Source organism: Crocodylus siamensis, chromosome 6 (assembly GCF_052110815.1).
Source record: "Crocodylus siamensis isolate JL-2025a chromosome 6, ASM5211081v1, whole genome shotgun sequence".
Taxonomy (NCBI): Eukaryota; Metazoa; Chordata; order Crocodylia; family Crocodylidae; genus Crocodylus; species Crocodylus siamensis.
The window spans coordinates 13,545,395-13,568,446 of NC_143400.1; the positions used below are offsets into that span (position 1 = coordinate 13,545,395).

Here is a 23,052-nt window from a genome sequence, read left to right on the forward strand (position 1 = left end):
GAACGAAGACAAGACGCCAGGTTTCTTAAGTAATAATACTTTAATAAAATTAAGTTCTTAATGTAATTTAGCACATTTAATACATTAACCCCTTCCCTTCTTTGTTTTCTACAAGTTGTGCAACATCATTATTTTAATTATTTTTTTTTTTGTTTAACTTTATTTTAACTTTTTTTTCCTTCTCCCCTTTTACTATATGCCTCAAAACTCAGACGAGCCTAACTCTACTTCTCTATGTTCAGTTCTCTCTCAGGCTTTATTATTTTAGTTTACTTTATTTTTATTCCTTTCTTTTGCTGGAGAGATGAAATACCTGGATGGAACACGTGATCTGCTTCCAATAGCATCAATCCCAACTCTAGGTTTCCTATGATGGGAAAAAAAAAATAAAGACCCCCCCCAAATTATAAAAAATCCCCAAAACCATATAACAAGGAATGGACTTTCAATAGAGTGCCCCCACAGTCAGTGAATCAAGGCAAATGCTAAGGTATTTTTGTGGGTGGTTGGCTGGTTTATCTATAGAGCTTTGTGGGTTTTTTTGTAGACCGGGTGACTCGGGAAGTCTTGTAGCACCCAGGTACGTGGGAAAACAAAACCCCAATGTATGCAGCACTTTGAATGCTGATGAGAGAATGCAAAGGTCCATTAAGGAAAACCCATGAAAGGCTCAAGGGGCCCTGGGGACACAGGGGGAGCTGGGCCATGCACCGAGCCAATGATTCAGTTCGCACTAGCTGAGCGTCACCCTGGGGATGGGATGAATCTGGTCCCTATCTGCTTGGCAGACTTGCAGCAATCTGAAGTTGCTGATCTCTGCGAGTGACTCCAAATCCATTGGGCAAGAAGCTACTGGTTTCCAGGTGCACAGATGGACAAGGACTCCGGCGCATTGCCAACAGAGAGGTTCCTGATTCTCACTGATGTGATGCCAGATTTTTGGCAATGGGCCGGGTGAGGGTTAAACAGCCCTGTCATTGTCCAAGGGGGTTAGGGGCCCGGCCTGGCAACCCTTGAGCCTTTTGTGGGTGTGCTTCACATCACTCTGAATCCAGCAGCAAATCCCCTATGAGGAGCAGGACTAGGAGCTGGATCCTGTTTCTGTTGAAAAGCAGGTCAGTCGTACAAATAATAATAGTATTCACAAAACAAAAAAAAAGTGCTGGTCATATTATAGGAGCCATTGGCAGTCACCGGGACCCCCCTCCAGCCCAGCTTGTGAGAGCCGCCGGGGGGACCCGGCTGAGCAAAGCCCCGGGAAGCTAAAAGGAGCCGACCGGTGTCGCTGCCACGTTTCCCTGCAAGTTTATTCCAAAAGAGTCCAGACGAGACAGAGAAACCACCTGTGCTCTCAGTTCTCTAGTGTGGTGCCAGCAGGGCAACTCTGAATTGGACCCCGGGGGAACTCCGCAGTGAGCGGAACTGGAGTGACTCTGGATTGACCTTGCTGCTGAGCTCAGCCGGGAGATTCTGGCTTGATCCAGGTGTGAATCCCCACCGGACCCATTTCAGGTGCCACCAGCCTCACCCAGCGGAGGTCAATACCAATCTCTCCCTGCCCCGACTTCAGAGGAGCGGCATCAAAAGAAGTGATCCAAAGTGCCAACCAGGCCAAACTGAGAGCAGAATCAGCCCCCGGCGCACTACCGTGGAAATACAGCCCCTGCCTCGACTCCTCAAACCGCTCTTGGAAGAATGAACCCACGGGGGAGCCGGCCCTCCTGGCACGGGACCCCATGGGCATGTGGCTGTGGCCTCAGCAGTGCCAGGAGAGGGGGTCTCCCCTGACCAGGATACAAATGAAGATAAAGTGCATCTGATCTCCAGTCCCGGGCATCACTGTCTCGCGTCAATCACTGACTGTTCAAGTATTCGCAACAAAACTGAGGTAAAATAAAACTGAAAGAGCCAACGGCCTTGCACGGCCCCCCTCCTTCCAGGGGGGACTGGCAAAAAAAATAATCACCCTTTGCTCTCCAAAAGCTGCCAGGAAACCCAAGTCTACATGTAGCAGGCAGGGCCTAATGCTGCTGCCCCACACCTGGGTGCTGGGGGCTGCCTCCAGCATTGCACGCCACAGTCTGGACAAGCAGGATGCAGGCCTCTGCTGATTCAGTGCTGTTGGCAGAAGCCCACCCCAGAAGCAGCTGCATTTCAGGGGTGAAGGGGCAGCGGTTGAAAACCACTTGGGTACTACCGCAAGGCAGGTCCAAAATGGATTACAAGCTCGCTCCAAAAGCCCTGTGCGGGTTGGAAAGGACATGGCGCTGGTCTGGTGGTTCAAAAAGGGAGTGGCAGCCGGTGCTGCCCTGAAACATCGGGACATGGCTGGCTTGAAGCATGGCAGGCACCTTCATGCCAGGCCCCACCTTGCCCATCAGGGCTCTATTTCTATAGGTTAGGGGATCCCAGAGCACCCAGCCCTGACGCCAGGAGGGTGGGGGGGTTGAGGCTGCTCTAACAGCCTGCCACAGATGTCAGCTGTGGCTCTGCCACCCCAGTGGTGCCACGTCCCCCCAGCCTGGCTGGACCCTGCCCCGTTCTTCCTGCCTGACAAGCACAGGATGAGCCCACAGCCACGGGACCCAGCAATGCAGGACGTGTCGCCCCCTCTTCGCAAGGGCGGCTGCTCTTTGGAAGCAAATTGGATCAGATGGAGGGATGGGGGGACAGGTGCATAGGGAGACAAGCTCAGCTTCTAGATAAGCACCCCCCTGTAGTCCTGCATTTGGGTCTTCAAGAGAAACCGTGACCCCCACGGGTGCTAGCAAGGACCTGGCTGCAGAATCAGGGCCTGATCTGGGGCCCAGCATCGTGCACAACAATGTCCTTGCTCTGCCATCCCGGGGGGCACTGGCAGGAGGGGCTCAGAGGGCCCAATTCTGACTGGGCCTTCCACTCCAGCACCCCCAAAATGCCCTGCCAGGGCACAGAGACCCTCCACGGAGGTCAAAAAGCACCACCACGCCTTTCCCTGCCAGCCTCTTCCTTGCAGATCTGTCTTATTTGCTGGCCTCCCGACCTACATCCCATGCACCCGCCGGCCACGGGGCCCTTCCAAAACCGTTAGTGCTTTGAGAAGTTCAAAAAGAAACAACAACAACAAAAATATACAGAATAATCCTAAGAGCACGAGAAACACAACACCCCTGCGCTAGTCACCTTGAACCCTTTGTTCTCTGAAATCTCCACTTCTGCCATCCCAGCCCAAGCTTGGAGTTCAGAATAAGGCAAAAAAATCAGGGTCTAACGTTCTTTCGTGGTGTGTCTGGTGGAAAAGCCGATTCTTTTCTTACTAAAAAAGCAACATAAAAAACCCAAAACGTATCTCTTTAAAAAAATACATATTATTAGATCCCATTCTTTTATTTTATTTTATTTTCTCCCCCGCTATAAAAATAACTTCAGGACTTTGATTGACAAGAAGGAACCTGATGATGGTTAGGAGTTTTGTTAGGCTTTTTTTTTTGTTTCAGAAAATAGTACCGCAAAAGAAAAAAAAAGAAAACTGGATGGAATTTGTGTGGGGAAGTTAAAACAACAACTGACCGTGTTTTACAAGGTTTTCTTTTACATTCTGCTCTGTCTGGGATCACTTAGATCTACTATAGATTAAACAATATGGATAGCATCTACTATTTGAGCTAGCTTTTTATTTTTTCTTTTACTCTTTTTCTCTAGGATTATATGAAATACATTTGAAAAGTTTATTATTATTATTATTATTAATATTATTTTAAACTTTTTTAATACCCATTAACTCAACTTCTTTTTTTTCCTTTTATTTGGTTAAAAAACAAACAAACAAACAAGATTTCTAGGGGGGTTTTCCCCTCCCCACCAATGCTTCTGGGGAAGGCAATGGAATAAAAGTCGCCTCTGTCTTTAGGATGCTGTGATAAGCCCCAGGCTGGGTTTTCATAGCGGATGTGAACAACCCCGCTTAAGAGGGACAAGGGTGCCTGACAGTCCAGCAAAGCTTCTGAGCACGTGATTAAAGCTAAGCACATGCTGAAGTGCCTTCCTGACCGGGCTTTGCAATCGAAAAGAGCTATGGGGACGGATGTGCTCCCAGCTCGGGGATCTCCTATTTTTGCGAGGCAAGGATTTCTTAGGGCGACCTCTTTTATTGAACCAACTACTCCATTAGCATAGAGTTAGACAAGCTTTTGAATGCAAGGCATTCTTCACCACGCCGAGCGCGAGGTCTTGTATCCTGGCATTTGTAAAAGCAGAGGCTGGGCTGTATTCGGTACACTTTCTCCCCACCCTTCTGGCTTCATTGCATTGTGTTATACCCAAGAAGGCTGCTTTTGGGACCCCCCCCCCCATCCTGCAAAAAGACTCTGGGCTGGGAGGGTTGTAGCGAGAGGGCTTGAGAGATCAGAAGATCTGGTTCTGATCCAGAGCTCGCTGGTGTCCACGGGGCTTTGGAGTAGGCTGGTTGTGGTCCTCAGCAGAGCAAAAGCAGAGAGGTTAGAGATTTGGAAAGGACCTGAAATTCTCCCTTTTCGGATAAGAAGTTGGATCCTATAGGGTTTCCTGTGATAATGGCTCGACCCCCCTCTGGCTTTGCTGGGACAGGTGCAAAGAGGAGCGAAAAGAGGTGAGAACAGCAGGGCAGGAAACAGCCTTGGATCTGCCTTGGGACAATCTCCAGCCTCCTCCCAGGCTCGCAGAAGACTCTGGGGCCCAAACGAAGCTCCAGCCATCCAATGCCAAGAGGCCTTGAACAAAGCCTTACAAAAACCCACCGGACTTAAGAACATGCCTAAATGAATCTGGGTCTTAACTAAGGGCAGGAGTGGATCCTATAGAGGAACATGCTTAAGATTAAGCACGTGCTTAAGTGCCTTCCAGTTTTCCTGGATTAGGGGAGAGGCAAATTTGCTCCGGACTTAGCAGAGATGCAGGGATCAAAGACTCGAGCACAGTTTTAACCACTTCTATGGCCCTACGGACCCACAGACTGGTTGCAGCACAGGGTCTTTAACTGACAGTAGGGGGGATTTGTGATTCTTAGTGGGTTTTTCTTTTCTTTTTTTTCCCCTTGTCTTCTGGCTTTTAAATCTTTTGTCTTTCAATCCATACACTTTTGTGTGGTCATGCTGGATCTCTGGGAAGGGCTATTTGCACTGTAACTATCAACTTTTACATACACGCACGCACACACAGGAAAGAAAAAGAAACATATATTAAAAACACTTTTTAAGCAATACTCTGGATACAAATGTATTTTTTTAACCTACATATATTCTAAACTTCTAAACTTTTAAGGATCACTTTATCATAAAATAAAATATCCTTTTTTTTTCTTATAATAAATTACCTAATAAAAAGTATTTTTATTAGCCCAGTTCCTTGCTACATTTACATGTAATAAATGCATTTATTAAAATAGAATATTAAATTATAAAGAAATGTTCTAATTTTTTTTAAATCTTAATTTTTTTCCTCCTCTCTCTCTCTCTGTCTCTCTCCTTCTTTTTCTTTTTTTTAAAAAAAAAATCTGTAACCTCGCCAAAGTAAAAATAACTCATATGCCAAATAAACAAGTTGGATATTTTTGATGTAAGAGGTTCTTTGTGTTAACAGTCGTAGCCTTTGCATGTAAGGAGAAGCATTTTATTTATTTTCTTTAAAAAAAAGAAAGAAAGAAAGAAAGAAAAGAGAAAAAAATAATAGATATCCCTCCAGCTGAAAAATACTTTTTTTTTTTTTGCAAGTGGGAGCTAGGACAAGATATTCTTATAGTATCTCCTCATTTAAATATAAATCCAATTTTGGTTCTTTTTTTTCCTTTTCTCTTATGCATTATAATACATACTATTCTCTATATAATTTATGATGATGGGATGACATCACAGTAAGGTATTTCATATTCATCCCTTCCCCCTTGTTATATTTAGCATTTCCCGCCCCTCCCCGCCCCGCGCAGCCCACTCCCCCACCCAGACACCTCTAAAACAATGGCCAAAGACATAGCATATCGGTACGCGGGAAGTACGGATGCTATTAATTAACCCCTGACGGGATCTCCTCTGGATGGCCTGTCCAGCCTCCCCTCCTCCTCTCTCCCCTCCCCACAATGGAAGAGGTGATCTGACCCCCAAAGTGCCATATATAAAGCCAACAAGACTTCCCTGCTCCTAGACCGAATTCAAGATGGCTCAGATATGGACCGGTCTCAGTTCCCGGCATCTGCAGGCATCCAGGGTCTTTAGGGGTGCCTGCCACCCTGGCATCTGAGCCCTGTCACCAGTGAGCTCCATCACCTTGCAGGCTTGGCCTGGAGCCCATCGGAGAGGCTCCCCCCTGCTATCTGGCCAAGCGCAGAAGCACGTGCTTAAAGTTAAGCTGGTGCCCAAGTGTTGGACAGGATCAGGGGGCCAGCATCGCGCCCCGCTTGGGGTTATATATGGCCACAGCAAATTGCAACAGGATTCTCATGCCCCTGGCCCTATCCTTCCTGGGAGCCCAGATGGTGCCTTAAAGTCAGGCACCCCCACCCCATCTATGCCAAGCCATGCGCAGCCACTTCCCACGCCGAGAAGCTCCATGCACATCCACAGGGCGACTCGTGCAAGGGAAGCGAAGCGTTGGTGAAAGGGCTTGCACATTCTGGGCTTGGGGGACATGAGGATGGGGCGGGGAGGGAACAGCAGCTTGCCAGGCTCTGTTTCAATACAACACTCCCCTCCATCCTGCTTTTAGGGGGAGTGACAAGAGGGCATCCCAAATGGTGCCCCCCCTAGAGCCCCAAGCCATGTCCCCTCCCCTGCCAGTGGTCAGACGGGGCAGAAGGACTGTCTAGACCAGAGATGATTGCACTGGGGTAACTAGTGCAAGGTGGGCACCCCTCTCCCCCTCCATGCACATGGATCCCCGTGCGAGTCGCACAAGGGAGCAGCGCACATCTGTATGAAAGGGAACCAGGACGGACCGGTGACGCCGCAGAGGAGAAAAGGGTCTGGGGGAGGGCGGAGTGGGGTGGGTCTTTCTTTAGTTCGCCTTATTGCTGGTGATTTGGACCAACAAGCCATTTTGAGTTGCCTATTAAGGAAGATACAAGTCAGAGCAAATAGTTAAGGTCGTGGGCATTTTTTGTGGTTTTTTTGATTTTTTTTTAAGCTTTTTGTAGATATTTACATACGTGGAGAAAGAAATACGAGTGCGGCAAGTCAGGGGGGCTGCTAGAAGGCAGGGACAGAGATCTCCCCACAAAGTCTGGACCCCCCGTCCCCTCTATTGGACAGCAAGGTGGGGGTCCAGCGGGGAACTGCCTCCCCCTGTCTCCATGAGTGCAGCCCCCCCTCAACCCAGAGGTAGCTCTTGGTGACTTTACCGTGTCTGCTTTTCTTTCTTCCAAAGTTGCTACGTCAAAATACAAAGTGGGGTAGGAGGGGGCAGGGAGGGAGCAGTAATAAAAACGGGGGTGGGGGGCTGGAATACTGCTATTCAGTTTAAACTAGAACTGCTACATCAAGCTTTCTCGTAACATATGTATATATGTATATATATAGTCATATATATTCATATATATATAGGGTATTGGAAGGAAAGGTTTAATTAAAAGCCGGCTTGCAGACTGGGCTGGACGGCTGGCTGCGGGCGCAGGCAGATTGCTGGCTGTCTGGACAGACAGCTGGCCAGCCAGTCCCAAGCTCGGACGTTTGTTTGGGTCGTTATCCCTTTTTTTTTTAAATATATGTATATATATGTGTGTGTGTGTATATATATATATATATTTGTCTTAGAAAGGTTTTGCCAACCGTTCTTGGCATGCAGGAGGCTTTTACGTTGCTTTATCCCGGGAAAGGGGAGATGGAAAGGGGAGCGACGCTAGCGCCCCTTCTGTAACCCTCCCTCCCCTCCCTTCCTAGGGTCAGTGCTAGAATATACCCCGACCCACCCCGACTTACCCCATCCGGGTGGTCATTCCCCACCCCCGCCCCCTCCCTTGCCCCAACCTGGCATCCCAGAAAAACATGGATCAAAAACGCGCTCACGTTACCACGGACAGACTTCACTTCGCCAGCGACTACGAGCCACGCTACTCACAGATCGGCCCCGCAGGACTTGGGCCGGGCGCCATCCCGGCCCGACCCTGTCCGCGGCCAACACAGACATATCTGAACGCCCCTACGGAGGGGTGGCCTGGACCCCGCCAGCCTTCCCCTCGCCCGCACTCTTGACATCAAGGGGACAATTCTGCACAGAGATGGAAAGTTCAAACCCAACCCTCGAGGAACCAAGAAAAAACAAAGGAAAACAGCTTTCTTTCCCCTCCTTTCTTGTCTTTCCTTCCCCACCCCTCCCAGACGTGACACCAACCTTGACGTCAAGCAATAACTGGACCTGTGTTAGACAGGACACAGGCAGACAGGCCCAGACCTTGAAGCCGCGTGGGTCCGGATCTCACGGCTGCGCATGGGGAGACGGGCCTGTCCCCCAAGCGTATGAGTGGGATGGAGCCCGTGGAGGTGGATGTGGGAGCCAGCTCCTGCCCCTACGGCCATCCGCAGCCCCGTTTCTCCATCACTAGCGTGGCTCCCGCCAGGCCTAAAAGGTGACGGCTGTTGTTTGGCACCAGTGTGTTCACCGGTGGGGTGATGGAGAAGGAGGCTGCCTCCCATCCACTAAAGCTGGGGTTGGCACAACCTTTTCCATCCACATCCACCCCGGACAACGTACTCCCTCTGCCCACCCCCTCCAATGCTAACCCAGCGCCTTGTGCCCGCTCTCCGGAGAAGGCTCTTGAACAGTGCCGGGATTTCAACTGTGGGCGCATCCCGAACAGACGGCAGGGCCCAGACCGCTGTCGGGAGGAAGACGGGCTCTTCCTGGAGAACACGTCGTGACGAAACCCGCCATCTCCTGGAACTTGAGGGGCAAAAAACCACTCATCTCGGGCTACTCCTGCCGCGGCGGTGGAACCGTCTCCGTCCCGAGTTGCAAAGCTTTTTTGGTTGGCGGTTCCAGGCGAGGGTCCGGAGCTGTGAGTAGAAGCTGGCGGGGGAGAGGGAAGGAGGGGACCAAGCGAAGAACAGGTGTGGGAGCGTGTGCGAGTGCACACGCGCGCCTGCCGAGGTGCTGGGGAGTGACGTGCCTCGCCCTAGAGGTACTCGGGTGGGTTAATTGAACACGCGTAACTTTGCCGCCATGCCCCTTTGGCATCCGAGGTTGATCAAACCTGCCTAGGTTAAGACGCTGGCTGATGCCTGCAACCAAAGCCAGCTTTGAAGCCCATCTCCCCAACATCCCAGTGGCTCAAAAAGTATCTGATTGAACAAAACCAGGAGTCTTGACATGATTCAACAAGGCAATTCAGATTCTTTTTTTTTTGTGTTTTGTTTTGTTCTGGAAAAAATATAATATATAAAAGCGGCAACCTCTGGAGATCCAGGTTAAGGAAATTGAAGAGGTTTTTGGTCCATAAAGAAATACTTTCTTCTTCTTCTTCTTTTTTTATTATTTTCCCTACTTGGTTTTGGGTAACAAAAGTTTTGGTCCAGTTTAAAAACGACAAGAAAATTATATCTATAAACTCGGTTTCTTTATTATTATTATTATTTTTTTTTTTTGCTGTCTGTCAGGATGTGTGTTGGCTTGCTGAGGGCCCATGGCCGGTATTGCATGATCGTCTTTCTTAGGTTTTGGTGCGAAATATATATATCTCTATATTTTTAAGAACAGAAAAGCACAGCCTCACTTGTGTGTGTGTGTGTGAGGCTGCAGCTGGCATTGCTTGGAGAGTGAAGTATGGAAACGTGGAAGTCAGTATATTCCCCCCTTGGATGGGAGCACGCAACTACTTTTGAAATACCCTGTTAGCGACTCCTGATTCGGGTGATGAAGACATCCCTGCTTGGAGAAGGAAAAAAAAGTAACCTAGTTCCAAACTCTGTGTTGGCTCAGAATACGAATATAAACTCACAGCACCCAGTGCGACTCCAATAAGTTCTTCAGTTTCACCGGCGTCATCGTTTTCATTCATTTCTCTATTTTTTTTTTCTGATTTTCTTCTTTTTTTTTTTTTAGGAAAAAAAAACAGAAAATAATAACAGTTCTCTAGCTGCTGTGTCATTTTTTGTTTAAATCTTTGAGGTAATACAGTTGTGCCCTCACTCTAACAGGTTCCCAGAGGTTGATGATTTTGCCTTTTCATTCGTTCCCCATCATCCTTTTTTTTTTTTCCTTTTCTTTCCACTTTGATTCTTCCACTGAGTTTGCATACACTCGTCGGGTTCATATCCCCAGGGGTGGGGAGGGAGCGAGGGAGCCGGGGGCAGCTTCAGACCAAGCTGACATCAAGCATGACCCCTGCCCCCCAGCTCGGTGGATGGAAAAGCCGAGAGTCCCACCTCACTGCCAAAACCAAAAGAAAACAACCCAAACTGGAACAAAACCACGTTTTTCTTTTGTTGGTTTTTTTTTTTCCATCTGTGCGTTCAGAGTCCTGGTTTCTCGCAGGCCGGGACATCATCTGCCCCTCGGAAATTTCTGGCTTTTCTATTCATTTTCATTTTATTCTTCTTCTTCTTAATAATAATCACCTTTTTCTTTATTAATTTTTTTTTGTAAAAATAACCTACATTGCTCGTAAAATAATTTCTTTTTCTTTCTTTCTTGTTCCTCTTTAAATTAATTATTTTTATTTTTTTACTCTCTCATTTTGTTCGGTCTTCGGATGTCACTTGTATTACTGGACCACCTTCTTCCTCCTCCTCTTTTATTTAGTTAGTTATTTCTTTTGGAAGCCCCGCCCCCCCGTTTTTTGCCCCGCCCCATGCCCCGTCCTGTCTCTTTAAGAAAATATTCTAATGGCCTGAGTGGCTGCCGCGTGGCAAACGGGGCACTCGGGGTCGGTCCGCTCACAGATCCGCACGGCGCACTCCATGCAGAAGAGGTTGTGGCCGCAGGGCACAAGGGCAGCCGTGACTTCGCTTTCGAAGCACACCATGCACTCCCGGCTGCTGGAGACGGCCGTCCGGGCCACGGTGCTGGTGCCCAGCTTGGAGAAGCCTTGCAAGGGTTCCCCTTGCGACCTCCTGGGCAGGCTGGAGAGGTTGGGCTCCTGGATGGACGAGGATGGGGAGCGGTGGGAGTTGGGGTGGACGGCCCCGGTGCTCCCCGACCGCTGCTGCTTGGAGAAGAGCACGGACACGGGGTTGGTGTTCTCCTGCCCGGCCCACATCGGGGTGCTGGAATCCGGCACCCCGTAATACAGATCTTGCTTGCTCACTCCGTAGTTGGGGAAGAGGTAACCGTAATTGAAGTCGTTTTGGTCGTTGAGCCGCGGCGTCTCGTAGATGGGGTCCACGGAGCAGTCGCCGATGCAGCCCAGGCTGTTCTGGCGGAAGGTGGAGAGCGGCTTGCAGCCCGGGGCAGGCGTGTGGACCCGCCACGCCTCCGAGTAGCGGTTCTCCATGCCCGAGTCGGGGCTGCTGGACAGGAAGTCGTTCTCGTTGTTGTACTCCAGGATCTTGCCCGTCCTCACGGCAATGTGGGTCTCGATCTCCTCCCGGGCCCGCTCCACGTTGCCCGGCGCCCCCGTGATCTCGAACACGGGGTCCCGGTCCCGGCTGGGTGTGATGATGTAGGTGTTGGTTTGCTGCTGGATTCGCTTGATGGTGGCACCTTTGGGGCCCACCACTAGGCCCACCACACGGTACGGCACACGCACCCGGATGGTGACCTGGCCCGGCAGGGTTGGGGCACTGCCGAAGGTGGTGCCGGCCTTGTTGCGAGACGCCCGGATCATGGAGAAGTGCTCGGCGGCCGAGATGATCTCCCGCCTAGCCATGGCGACGTCCTCCCGCCGCCCTGTCACCATGAAGACCGGCTCCTCGCCGCGCACTGGGGTCTTGATGTACGTGTTGGTCTTGGCCCTCAGCGCTTTGATCTTGCAGCCTTCGGGGAGAAGCAGAGGAAGGAAACAAAGGGGAGACATTAGAGCAGAGGCCTTCCTCCCTTCCCCTCCCACGGGGACCAGTTCCCCTCAACCCCTACCCTATGGCCCAGGCTTGCCCAAAAGCTAACTTCCGTCAAGGTCCAAGCAAGGCTCCAGTCCTGCCAGGGGCTGAGTACCCGTCTCCTGCACCCTAACCCTGCCAAAGGCCAGTTTATTTCTCTCATGGAGGGATTATTCCCCTATTCAGGAGTGGGGAAAAATGGGAAGCTGTCCACTGCACCGGCTGGCCATTACTGTGGTGATGATGAGGGGCAGCAGTGTCAGGTCCCTGGGGTGAACTGAGCTGAGCAGGTCTTAGCCCAGTTCCCAGCACGGAGACCAGAGGAGCTGAGAGATGAGGGGGTGACAGAAAGGTGCATTTCCAGCCTGCAGCCCATCAGCCATCACTAAGGAAGGAGTAACCCGTGTCGGCAGTTTAGGACACAAGCATCCCTGGTCAAGCAGATCCCAAGCTGCTTCCCCCACACCAGAAGCCCCTTTCTTCCCCCTCCCACCCCCCAGCTGCCCCCCAGGTAGCCAGCAGCTGCGCCCCCATCCCAGCCCTAGGAGCAGCAGCTGCACTGAAGCCCCCTGCCCAGCTTTGCAGTGGAATCAATGGAGCAGCAAACCCCCTCGCCCCTATCCCCCCCAGCCACGAAGATGCACGCACAGCGGGGCTGGTGACATGCGAGCCCCGTCCCAGCTGCCTGGGTTTCGGGAAGGACTTTGCCCGATCTGCAGTATCTGCTCCCAGGGATGGGATTTTGCCCTGGATGCTGAATTTCGTGCCAAGCGGCTTGTCCGGGCAGCTGCTGGTACAGGAGGGGTCTGGCTGGTCCCAGCCCACAGCCAGCGTGCCTCAAAAGAGAGCCAGAGAGACCCCAGCCTAGAATCCAGTGCCTGGGTCCCCCCACTGCCATGTGCCACGGGCATGAACCAAGAGCTTTGGGTCAATGACTGAGGATAGATGTCCTGGTCTCAATCAGCCTGGGTAGCACTGGACATTGAATCCTCAAGGGAAAAGGCTCCTGCATCCATTCACTCCCCCTTCAGCTCTGCAGACTGGGGTGGGGAGAGGGGTCTGCAGAGACCCTTAGCTGCCCTGCCACCTTTCCCCAGCCCTCCGAAGCTGGACCCTGACATGAACCTCACCAAGGGGAGCTGATGGGGGGAAGAAAGGATGCTGTTAAGAGGCAGAGGCTGGAGTGGTAGGTGGGCACCCAGGGTCTGAGTCTTGCTTCCGCCTCAGACTAGCTCTGGACAAGCTGCTCTGGCTGAATCTTTCCAAAGCGCCCGAGTGATTTAGGAGCTGGACCCCTCATTCAGAATCGGCCAGAGGGGTTTGGCGAAGGGGACTTGGGGACAGGCATTGCAGTGTAGGTGGACAGGTTCACAGTGCTTGCCGGACTTCTTGGCAGCAGTTCCAAAAGCACACTGCGCCAGCGCCTAAGTTACTTTGGCTTTTTGGAAACTGATTGTCTGCCCAGGGCTCCCCTGAGAGGCCCTGAGGTGCATTCAGAAAAGCCTTTCCCACCAGGCTGAGGGGTCCCAGCTGTAACTCACCCCAGCCCCTAATGACCCAGCTGCTGACCCTGGCCACCAACCCAGCTGGGGTGCCGCAGGCCGGCTGCCTGCTGATCCGGGGGCCCTATTTAAAGCCCACCTGGGGACAATGCTCCTTCCAGCGGCCTGGCAGGAGGGGGAAAGCTCTCCGGCTCCTGCAACTGCTGCATCTGGTGTCCTGAGCTGATTTGCTGCAGTCTGCTACGTCCCTGTTCAGCTCCAAGGAGGTGGGTGCATGCGGTACAGGAACCACGGGCCTGGGGGACTGTCGGAGCCGGGGGAGCTCTGCAGTTGCAGATGCCTCTTGTGCCTGTGTCGTGTACCAGGAGGGAGGCTTTGGAGGCTGAGAATGAATCTCAAGCTTGCAATGTTCGGGAGCGTCTTTGTGCTGGTGCGAATGACTCCATGGGGGTGCAGGATCCAGCCTGGCTCATGTCCCAGGTGGGCAGGGTCTGGCTCTTGAAGTAGTTGGTAGCGGCTAAGCTTGGGGCCTGTTCTTTTCCCCACCCCACCTTCCCTTTGGGCAGGGGGATGGACCCAATGATCTCACAAGATCCCTGCTAGCCCTAATGTCTATGAATCCCCCTCTCACCCCCTTCCCTAGGGAAGAAGCCATTTCCTCACCTTGCCCCTCCCAGGGCTTTGCTCCCCTGTCTGCCCCACACAAAGGGCTCTCGGGCATTAGGCAGGTCCTGCCAAATCCCAGCCTCTCTCCTGGCTGGGAGCTGGTCCCAGCTCCATGCAGACCCTCCGTGGCGCTGGTCTCTTGGGGCGCATCCACAAGCGTGCTGCTCCTGGGACCAAGCCGTGATCCCTTGGCACCCAGAGCCCTTGGGCTAGATCAACCGCTTCGGGCGCTTGCAGCTAGGCTGTTCCGATCCCTTAGCTGGTAAGGGAACCCCCGGTTCATGCTTGCAAGGCAAAGACCCCCTTTGGCCCACTGGTTTCTTCCCAGTGCAACGGACGTGACCTCGGTGTTGAATGCGACTTGAAAGGCTGAGCTTTGCACCTCCAACACCGGGCTTGGATTTGGGAAGCCCGAATCTAGCCCCTGCCTCTGCTGCAGCTGCTCTGGGCCTGGGGTCCTCTCTGCGGAAGATGGGCTGCGCCTCCTCGCCAGGGGCAGGAGCTTTCCCCAGTTCTGCCTTTTGTGCAGAGCCGACCACAACAATGCTGCACCATGCCAGCACTGCCCTCCCCCTCCCCTCTGTGCCGCGAGGTGGGTTTCGCGGGGCCTGGGATGCTCGCTCCAACCCGAGGAATGATAGAGGCGATTCCTGGAAAATCTAGGCCAGCTGGAAACCCTGCTGAGCCAAGCCAGCCTGCCACCGCCCCCCGCCGAGCCGTGCCCCACAGTGGATGGGCTGCGCTTTGTCCAGCCGGCTTTTAAAACAGCTAACGTAGGCCGGGGAGGCCGGACAAGCACAACCCATGGGGGCTGATGGGGTGCAAGGTGCTGTACAAACCCTGAATCGCAGGGGAAAAGCCCCTCCCTCGCACTTCTCTTCAGTGCTGAGATGCCTCCATTTTCTCCACCCCCTCCACCAGGGGTGATGGGCTCAGTGGCTGGTTGGAAAGCAAGGAAAGCTGCTTCGGGCATGAGCTTTCTGTGCTGGCTGGGGTGGGAAAAGCCAGAGGAACGTGGGCCTCTAATGCTCCGTCATTCGGGTGAAATGGAGCCGGGTGCCAGCAACGCCGGGCCCGTGCGCAGGTCTGTGTTTGCTAGGGGTGGGCGGGTGCCACGTGTGTGCACGTGGGTGTGGATAAGGTCTGGGTCCAGCCCGCTAGGAAACCATCCAGGAGGCGAAGGCAAGGGTCAGAGACAAAGGAAAGGGACAGGTGGCAGGAAGCCGAGGGCTCGGAGGCCCCTGTCCCTCCAGGCTGGGTGGAAGGGGATTCTCGTACATGCAGAGGGGAGGATAACGGGACCGGCAGAAGGGACCAGGCGAGGGGGAGGGCTGCACTGGGGACAAAAGGAGGAAGGCGGTGTGGCCTGCAGATAGGGGAGCTGGCTTTGCCCAGACGAGTCTTGCAGAGGTTCCCGCATCTGCCCAAGAAAGGGACCCCTGCCCCCTCCCCAGCTATTAACCCAGCAGCTTCCCCCTCCCTCCCTCCCTCATTCAGTGGCCCGTGGCCTCAGGGGCTGCAAACCAACCATCCTAGCTCCCTGGATAACAACAGTCCAGATTCACAGCTGATGCGAGTGGGTACAACCCCGCCTGGCTCTTTCAAGGAAGCCCTGATCTCCACCAGCTCCAGAACCTGCTGAGGCCATTTGGGCCAACAAAGGGGCCCCAATTCTGATCTTGCCCAATTTTGGGGGGCAGCATAAAGCAGGGTCAGGATGCAGCCCTGTGCATCCTAGCAGGGCTGGGATTTCTCTACCTCTCTTCCTTGTGTGTGTGTTTTTGGAGGCTTTTTCTTCTTTCTAACGAGTTGCTTTTTCCTAGTGCACTGTTGCACCAACAACAGTATTGGGACCTGGGGTGTGTTTTGAAAGCTTGGGAGAGGAAAGAATGGGGGAAGTGGAAGAAGGGAATTAAACAGGGAGAGGAAAGGAAAGAGGAAAAAAAGCAGTGATGACTAGCTTGATAGCACTTCTTATGTGCCTGGAGTCACTGCAGAGCCCTGTCTCTCTAGACACAGGAGAGCAAAGGAAGCCACAGCTGGAAAGCAGAGGGGGTGGCCCAGGCATGTCTGGGAGCTACTGACCCAGGGGATTATTGGAGGGCTAATGGATGGTGTTAATGGGCCAGGAAGTGGAGCAGGGGCCTTGCAGGAAGGATCTTAAGGCGATTGCTAGCTGACTGATTCCTGCCAGGCCCTGTGAGCAAGGTGTTTGTATTGTTCTTGTGGCTCTTGCAAACTCACAGAGGTAAGGTTACCATCACGAGGCTCTTCACCCACCCATCTCCAAGCACTCTGGCAGGAGGCTGGGATACAATTAACTTGAGCTAACAGGGTTGCAAAGTCCCTTAGTAAAGCCATGAACACTTGCACGCAGGACTGAACCTCCGTTACCCAGCAGTTAGTCCCAGGGAGGAGTCTGGTGTAGACATGCCCCCCTGCCACGGGGCTGGGCGGCTGAGAAAGGCCAGGTGTGGCTGCTAGGAGCCAAATCCTCTCCCTCTTTTACCCCTTATATATACCTGATCCAAACACCCACTGCAGCCAGTGAATTGGGCTGCATCTGCACCTACCACAGCCCCTTATACCAGTGCGATGTAGGGGTGCAATGACATGGAACAATCCCTTGCTGGCCCTGGTGCCCACGGGGGCTCCAGTCCTGTTCACACTGAAAGTCCCCTGGCCTGCACGCAGACCTCAGATACTGGTGAACCTGCTGCAATGTGCATTGGTGTCGCAGGGCAGCAGAAGACGAGCCCTAACCACAGAGTAAGTCCATTGGGAGCAGAATCTGGCCCTTCTGGGTCCCTACTGGATACAGACATGTCCAGCTCCACCAGAGACCTTTAGGTGCAAAATGGCACGACTCAAGAGGAAAGCAAGGCTGGAGGGGACCCTTCAGAGGTCACTGAGCCCAGCCCCCTGCCAGAGGCAGGATCACCCCTGTTCCAGCTGGGGTTCTTGCCCCCTGGCTCCAAACCCTGCGCCTCAAATCATCCCCCAGTCTTTTTAAAGCATCCAAACAACCTCTGCAGACAAAAGGCTTCAGAGCCTGGTTCTCATTCACCATCAAACAACAATCCGCTGCTCCAGCGTGCGAGCGTGTGCCTGCATTAGGGCACTTCGGCTCTCTGCCGTGATCCAGACCTCGCCCATCGCCCTCCTCCGCACCAGAGGCCCGTAAAATAACCCGCCACGAGGCCTACGCGCAGGGCGTGACGGTGGCAGGTGCTTTCCGCCGTACCCCGAGCGCAGCGCGGAGCAAACGAACGGCGCGGGGGGCCGAGCTCGCGTCAAATCGCTAGTGGCGGCGGCGGTGGCGCCGTGTTTTTTAAACGCACGTGCGCCCAAAAAAACCCAGCGCAAGGCAACGGCCGCACGCCTCTGCAGAGGGGCCTCGTGCCAGTGATGCAACCTGCATCCGTACAGACGCACACAGCCGCCGACTGAATGCCTTTTGCTCTTAAGCCCGGTTGGGGTAAAAGCACCCCTCCCACCCCAAAAAACCCCCTGCCAAGTCCTCCTACCCCTTTATTTTTGTCCCCCACCAAAGGTTTTCTCCAAGCCACAGCCCCGCAGACAATAGACCCCTTGTTACGTTGCTGGGAACTTGCATGAAGACACCGGTGCCGCTCCGGCATCGGGCCGACGCGCTCTGGTGCTGCGTGGGCGTGCCATGGCCTCTCTGTGGCGTAAGCCTGGGCTTGACTTTGTCACCGAGTGATTTTTTATTAATATTATTATTATTACTATTATTTCCATCTCTTAAGACCTTGCTACGAGCTGGGCTGGGAGGTGGAGGGGGCTGGTGGGGAGGGATGGCTAGACAAAGACAGGAAGGGGGGAGGGGGAGCTCGAGGGCCAAAGACCAGCGCCACGCTGCTCTCCCACTGCCCTAGATTCTCGCCGGCTGCCGCAGCCGGGTTCGTGTGGTCGGCGGGTGCATCCAGCCACGGGCCAGCCGCAGCAGAGCATGTGTCCTCCCCTTTGTCTCCGCGAGATCCCGCTCTCCCTCCCTCCCAGGTGCAGGAGGGCAGAGGAGTCCAGGCTGGATTCCCTGCTCGGTGGGGCAATTGGTGCCCCCCTGGCAGCTATGGAAAGGCCCTTGCAGAGCTAAATTGGGGGCTGACCGGGAGCTGCAGCTTTCAATCTGCCTCCACATGGTGTGCGTGGAGGAGGGGAGGGATAAAGCACTCCAGCGTCCTCCATGGAAAGCTCCCTGAGATTTCTTTGTGAGTGCAAGCGTGCCCTGCACAAAGGGCTCTGTCGCCTGGGCTGCCAAGGGACGTGGCCTCTCGGGCAGCCGGATGGACAGGGGTGGCCAGACTATGTCAGGGATGCTCTCATGGGGGCAGCGCTGGATGGGTACTGCTAATTGCACCCGTCCGCACGCCCAGCGGTGGCAACCCCAGCATAGCCCCTTGCTGCTAGTACCAGGGGTGCCAACCTGTGCCCCTTGGCCTGTGCAACTGGGAATCGTGCCCACTGCTCCTGCTGATCTCATGTGTCTCCATCCGGCTGAGGAGCCTTCCCCTTGAATCCTGATTGCCCCGCGAAGTCCCCTGCCGACTGCCTGGGCTCCCTGGCTGGCATCGTGCCCCCTTGAATTCTTGCCACCCCATCCCCCTCCCCTGTGCCGGCCCCTGCTAGGATGTTTTGCGTTTTAACTTTGCGAGCACGTGCAGCGCCGGGAAGCCGTCGGTAGGGGAGACGCCTGGACAAAGGGAGACGGAAAAGGTGGGACGTGAGGTAACTTGGAGCACCTGAGAACAGCCCCGGGGACCCCAGAACAAAGCGGGGATCCCCTCTGTGCCCCCAGGCCCAGCACAGCTGCGTCATGCATGCTCTTTGTGCACCGAGCAGGAGAGTGGCTGCCCCTAGGAGACAGGCAGGGGGGTCCCCGGTTGTCTGCAGGCTCCCGGGAGAAGACGCCTGCCTGACGCACCCCCCAAACTCCATGCAACCCGCCCGCGCAGCCTGCGGGCATGGCTACTTCCTGCAGCCTCTCTGGCGCGGACACGCCCCCTCTCCCCCGCGATCAAACCCTTTCATCTGGTGTGATCGCCGCCATCCCGGGACCAAGACGGGGGCGCCCATCACCCCAGAGGCGTAAAGGCATTGCGGGGGGAGGTGTCAAAATAGACATAAAGGGGCAGCAGCACGGACGAGGCTGAGGCCCCTTCCACGTGTCCGTGTGCATGAGCTCAGCTTGCAGGAGGGGATAAGTCGGCCGGGTTGTAAAGCATCTAGAAATGCGGCGGCTCATTTGGGGGGAGAAAAGGCCAGATTAACTAGAAGAAAGAGCTGGTGCAGGGGGGTACCAATGTAGCCATGGATCTATCTGTAATGCAGGGACCCCCCAGATCCTGACACACCCCCTTGCAGCTCCTGGGCCCCCACCAATGCATCCCGAGCTTGCACTGGTTTCTTCGCCTGCTGCCTTTCAACCAGGCGTCTCAGCTACATCCTCCTCCAGCCGTGCAGGGTCTGGGGAGAGCTTTCCAAACAACACAACACCCTCCCGCCTGGGCCAGAGGCTCCTAGCGGTGCTCAGCACGCAGCACCTCCCGTGGTTCTTGCAGCGCGGGGGGTAGAGGGGATGCAGTGATTTTAACAGCCCGGCCCTTGTTCCCCAACCGTGCAAACAAAAGCAGCCCCCAAAAGACACCACTCAAGGCCTCGTAGTAGTAAACACTGGCCAGATCCACAGCTGGGGTAAGTGGCATGGACAGCGGTGGAATAAAGTGCGTGTCCACCCGAGGAGGAGAACCCAGCCCATTGTCTTGGCTGGGGCAGCACTGATGCATCTCGGCTGGGGGGGATCTGGTCCATGGACACATCTGGTGGGGTGGGGAAACAACCGCAGGGGTCCCTGGCCCTCTCCATTCCCAGCAGCTGCCCTGTGTGTCCGGAGCACACCCCTTGCCTTCGGAGCTGGGGTCAGGGCTTTCCCCAGGGAGGAGGGAACCGGACAGGCCTCTCCCTAGCTCTGGAAAAAGGTTCCCTCGGGATCAGCCCCGTCTCTTAACTCCATTAAACAAAGGGGGCCTGATCCGGCACCGGCCGGCCCTGCAAAGTTGGTGCAACACGCGCCTCTGCTCACATGCTTGCTTCACACAGGTGCAAAGCCCTGTGAGTGGTGCAGGGCATCTCTTTCCCCCTCTGCCTGCTTTCCCCCAGCCCAGATGTGGGGCCTGCTGGGGCAGACCCCAGCTGGGGCCTGGGGGTTCGCAGCCAGGGGTTCCCCACCCGAGGCAGCTGGCGAGAGGCCTGTGCCGAAGCCAAGCCATCTCCAGCCCTATTGTTCCGATAACCCGTTCCAGCTTAACGATGCACGACAATTAGCCATTTCTATCCCCCTGCAGGCCTCCTCCTTCCCTTCTCCTCCTCAGGGAGCATCCACCAGAAGTCACAACCCCCCTGACCCACTCCTTTCTTTCCCCCACCCCCAGATGAATGCTGCAAAACTCCCTACCCCGGCCATTTCGATGCGCTACCCCTGAGAAGGCATCCAGGGAGCCGCAGCCTGCCCTAGCCATGCTTCCAAGTTACTCCCCCCTTTTACCAAGGCAAAACTTCTCTTGCCAGCATTATTATTTTTTAGCCCTGCACTGACTCTGCTTTGGGGCCTGAACCCCTCTCTTTTCCCCACACTTAGAAGACTGCAGGGGGGGCTGGGCGGGCCGGTGACTTCAGTGTGGGTGTGGTGCGTATCTATACAGCTATATAGAGATGTATAGATAGATGCATCTATATAGATCTCTCTCGTGGCCCCCCTATTTTAAATCCCACCCCCATTCTACCTCGCGCCGAATGCAGCCCGTACCGGAGAACAAAAGCATCACTGTCACCGAGATTGTGGTCAGCGATGATGTTGGTGGGCAGGGGGGCGTGGGGAGAGGAGCAAAGCAATGGAAGTCAAGAGCAGGGCAAGAGCAAAGATGGTTCAATCCCAAACCCTGCCAGGGATCCCCCACCCCCCCAAGTCACATGATCCCCAAAACAGTTCAACTTTCATTAATCTGTTATTTGAATCCTTCCTAGGCCTTCAGGCACTCACCTCCCCCATCACCACCGCTGCTCAACCACACCCCCTTCCACTTCCAGCCCTCAGCCCAACAAAGGGGATTTTTTTCCCCCCTTCTCCCTCCTGTTCCACCTTCTCTTTCCTCTCCCTAAGCCCACAGTGGGGAAGTTGGGGTCACTCCATCCCCATCTTGTCCTGAAGCCTATTGCAGAAATCAATAAAAGGGGCTCTGGATCCCTGGAGCTATAAGGGGCCAGGTGAGCGCACGCACATTCCTATGGACCCCGGACCCCTGCCACGCACCCGTGCCGGGCCCTCTCCCCATGTCGCCCAAGGGTGGGTGACCCCCAGGCTACCCCAGCTGGGGGGTGCTGGGGATGGATTGCCCTGCCCCTTCCCCGACACAGGCACAAAACACTTTGTTTCTGGGCAGGGAAACAGTGGGGGGGTGGAGAAGGTGGGGGGGGATGAAGGCATCAAGAGAGGGGGTCCACTTCCCTCCCCTGCAGTGGCCATTATTCATCCCAGAGCCAGAGAGCGGGGCCACTTGGAGCGGACAGGAGGCAACTTTCCCAGACACAATGCAAGAAAAAAGTCACCAGCCTGGGGAGGCTTGGAAGGGGTGGGAGGGGGCCGGTCCCTGAAGCCTGGAGGGTGTGAGGGGGCTGGCCAGGCTACCCTAGCCTGAAGTTTGCCTGCTTCTAGGCACCCCCAGCCCCCCTTTCCATCACAACAAAAGAGAGGGATGGGATGAGAGGCGGGGAGGGGAGGGGAGGGGAGGGGAGGGGGGCGGCAGCTGAGTTGTGGGGGGGTGGGAGGGATGGGGGGGTCTGCCTGGCTGGGAAGGGGGGAGCTGAGTGGGGCTGGGAAGGGGGGAGCTGAGTGGGGCTGGGAAAGAAGGAGGGATGAGTGGGTGTGGGGGGCTGGGAAAAGGGGGGCACCGAGTGGCTCTGAGCGGGTGCGCAGGCTGGGAAGCGGGATGAGTGGGTCCGGGGGCTGGGAAACACCGCGCGGGTCCAGGAGGTGTGAGCGGGTGTGAGGGCCGGGTGCGGGGTGCGCGGGCTGGGAGGCGGCGGCGCAGACAATAGCCCGGTCCCGGCCCGGCCCGGCCCGCGCGGCGCGGCGCGGCGCGGCGCGTCCCTCCCCGCCCGCCCGCTCACTCACCCTGGCGGCCCACGATCTCGGCCACGTGCTCGGAGCTGGGCACGGGCACGCACTCGGTGGTGTTGGAGCTGCTCTTGAGCCGCAGCTCGGCCTCCTTGTAGAGCGCGCACAACTTGGCGTCGGCCGGGCCGGGGGCGCTGGGGGCGGCGGCGGCGGCGGCGCTGGGGGGGGCGGCCGGGGCTCCGCCGGCCCCTCCGCCGCCCTTGGGCGCGCCGAGGCCCGGCAGCGGCGGGGGCGGCGGCGGCGCCGGGGCGGGCGGCGGGGGGCCGGGGGTGGAGGCGGGCGTGGGCGCGGGCGCCGGCGGCTGCGGCTCGACGGGCGTGTGGCTGGCGCTGCTGTCGTCCCCCGCCGCCCCGGCGGGCGCGCCCGGCTCGCCGAGCCCGAGCAGGCAGAGCTGGTCCAGGGCGAGCTGCAGCGCGCGGTCGTCCTCCAGCAGCGTGCGCTCCTTGCTGCTCGCCGCGAAGCAGCCCAGCTCACTGAAGCCCCCGTTCCTTTCCATTATCCCCGATACTACCAGGCTAGGCATGGCTAACAAAGGCTGCGAGGGGGGCTGGTTGGGGAGGGGGGGGGAGAGGAGGGGAGGGCTGGGGGGGAACAAAGAGCTCGGGAGGGAGGGAGAGGGAAAAAAAAAAGACAGAGGGAAAGAAAGAGACAGAGGGAGAGAGAGAAGCGGCGACCCTCCGCCCACCTCCCCTCCGCCTGGCCAAGCCCCTTTCTC

The 23,052-nt window shown here is 55.3% G+C and overlaps 1 protein-coding gene across 1 annotated transcript; it reads right to left on the bottom strand.

The window, feature by feature from the left end:
• Positions 1-140: 140 nt before the first annotated feature.
• Positions 141-22,947, bottom strand: MEX3A (mex-3 RNA binding family member A). The gene is made up of 2 exons (XM_090053604.1): positions 22,335-22,947; positions 141-11,913 (listed from the first exon to the last, which is right to left on the bottom strand). Exons 1-2 carry the CDS (start codon positions 22,858-22,860, stop codon positions 10,808-10,810), a joined length of 1,632 nt encoding a protein of 543 aa, XP_089909730.1. The 5' UTR covers positions 22,861-22,947; the 3' UTR covers positions 141-10,807.
• Between the last annotated feature and the right edge of the window lie 105 nt (positions 22,948-23,052).

Coding starts and splice junctions, on each gene's coding strand:
- MEX3A (XM_090053604.1), bottom strand. CDS start 22,860: ATGCCTAGCCTGGTAGTATCGGGGATAATGGAAAGGAACGGGGGCTTC. Junction 11,914..22,334: donor CGAGATCGTGGGCCGCCAGG/GTGAGTGAGCGG, acceptor TTCTCCCCGAAG/GCTGCAAGATCAAAGCGCTG.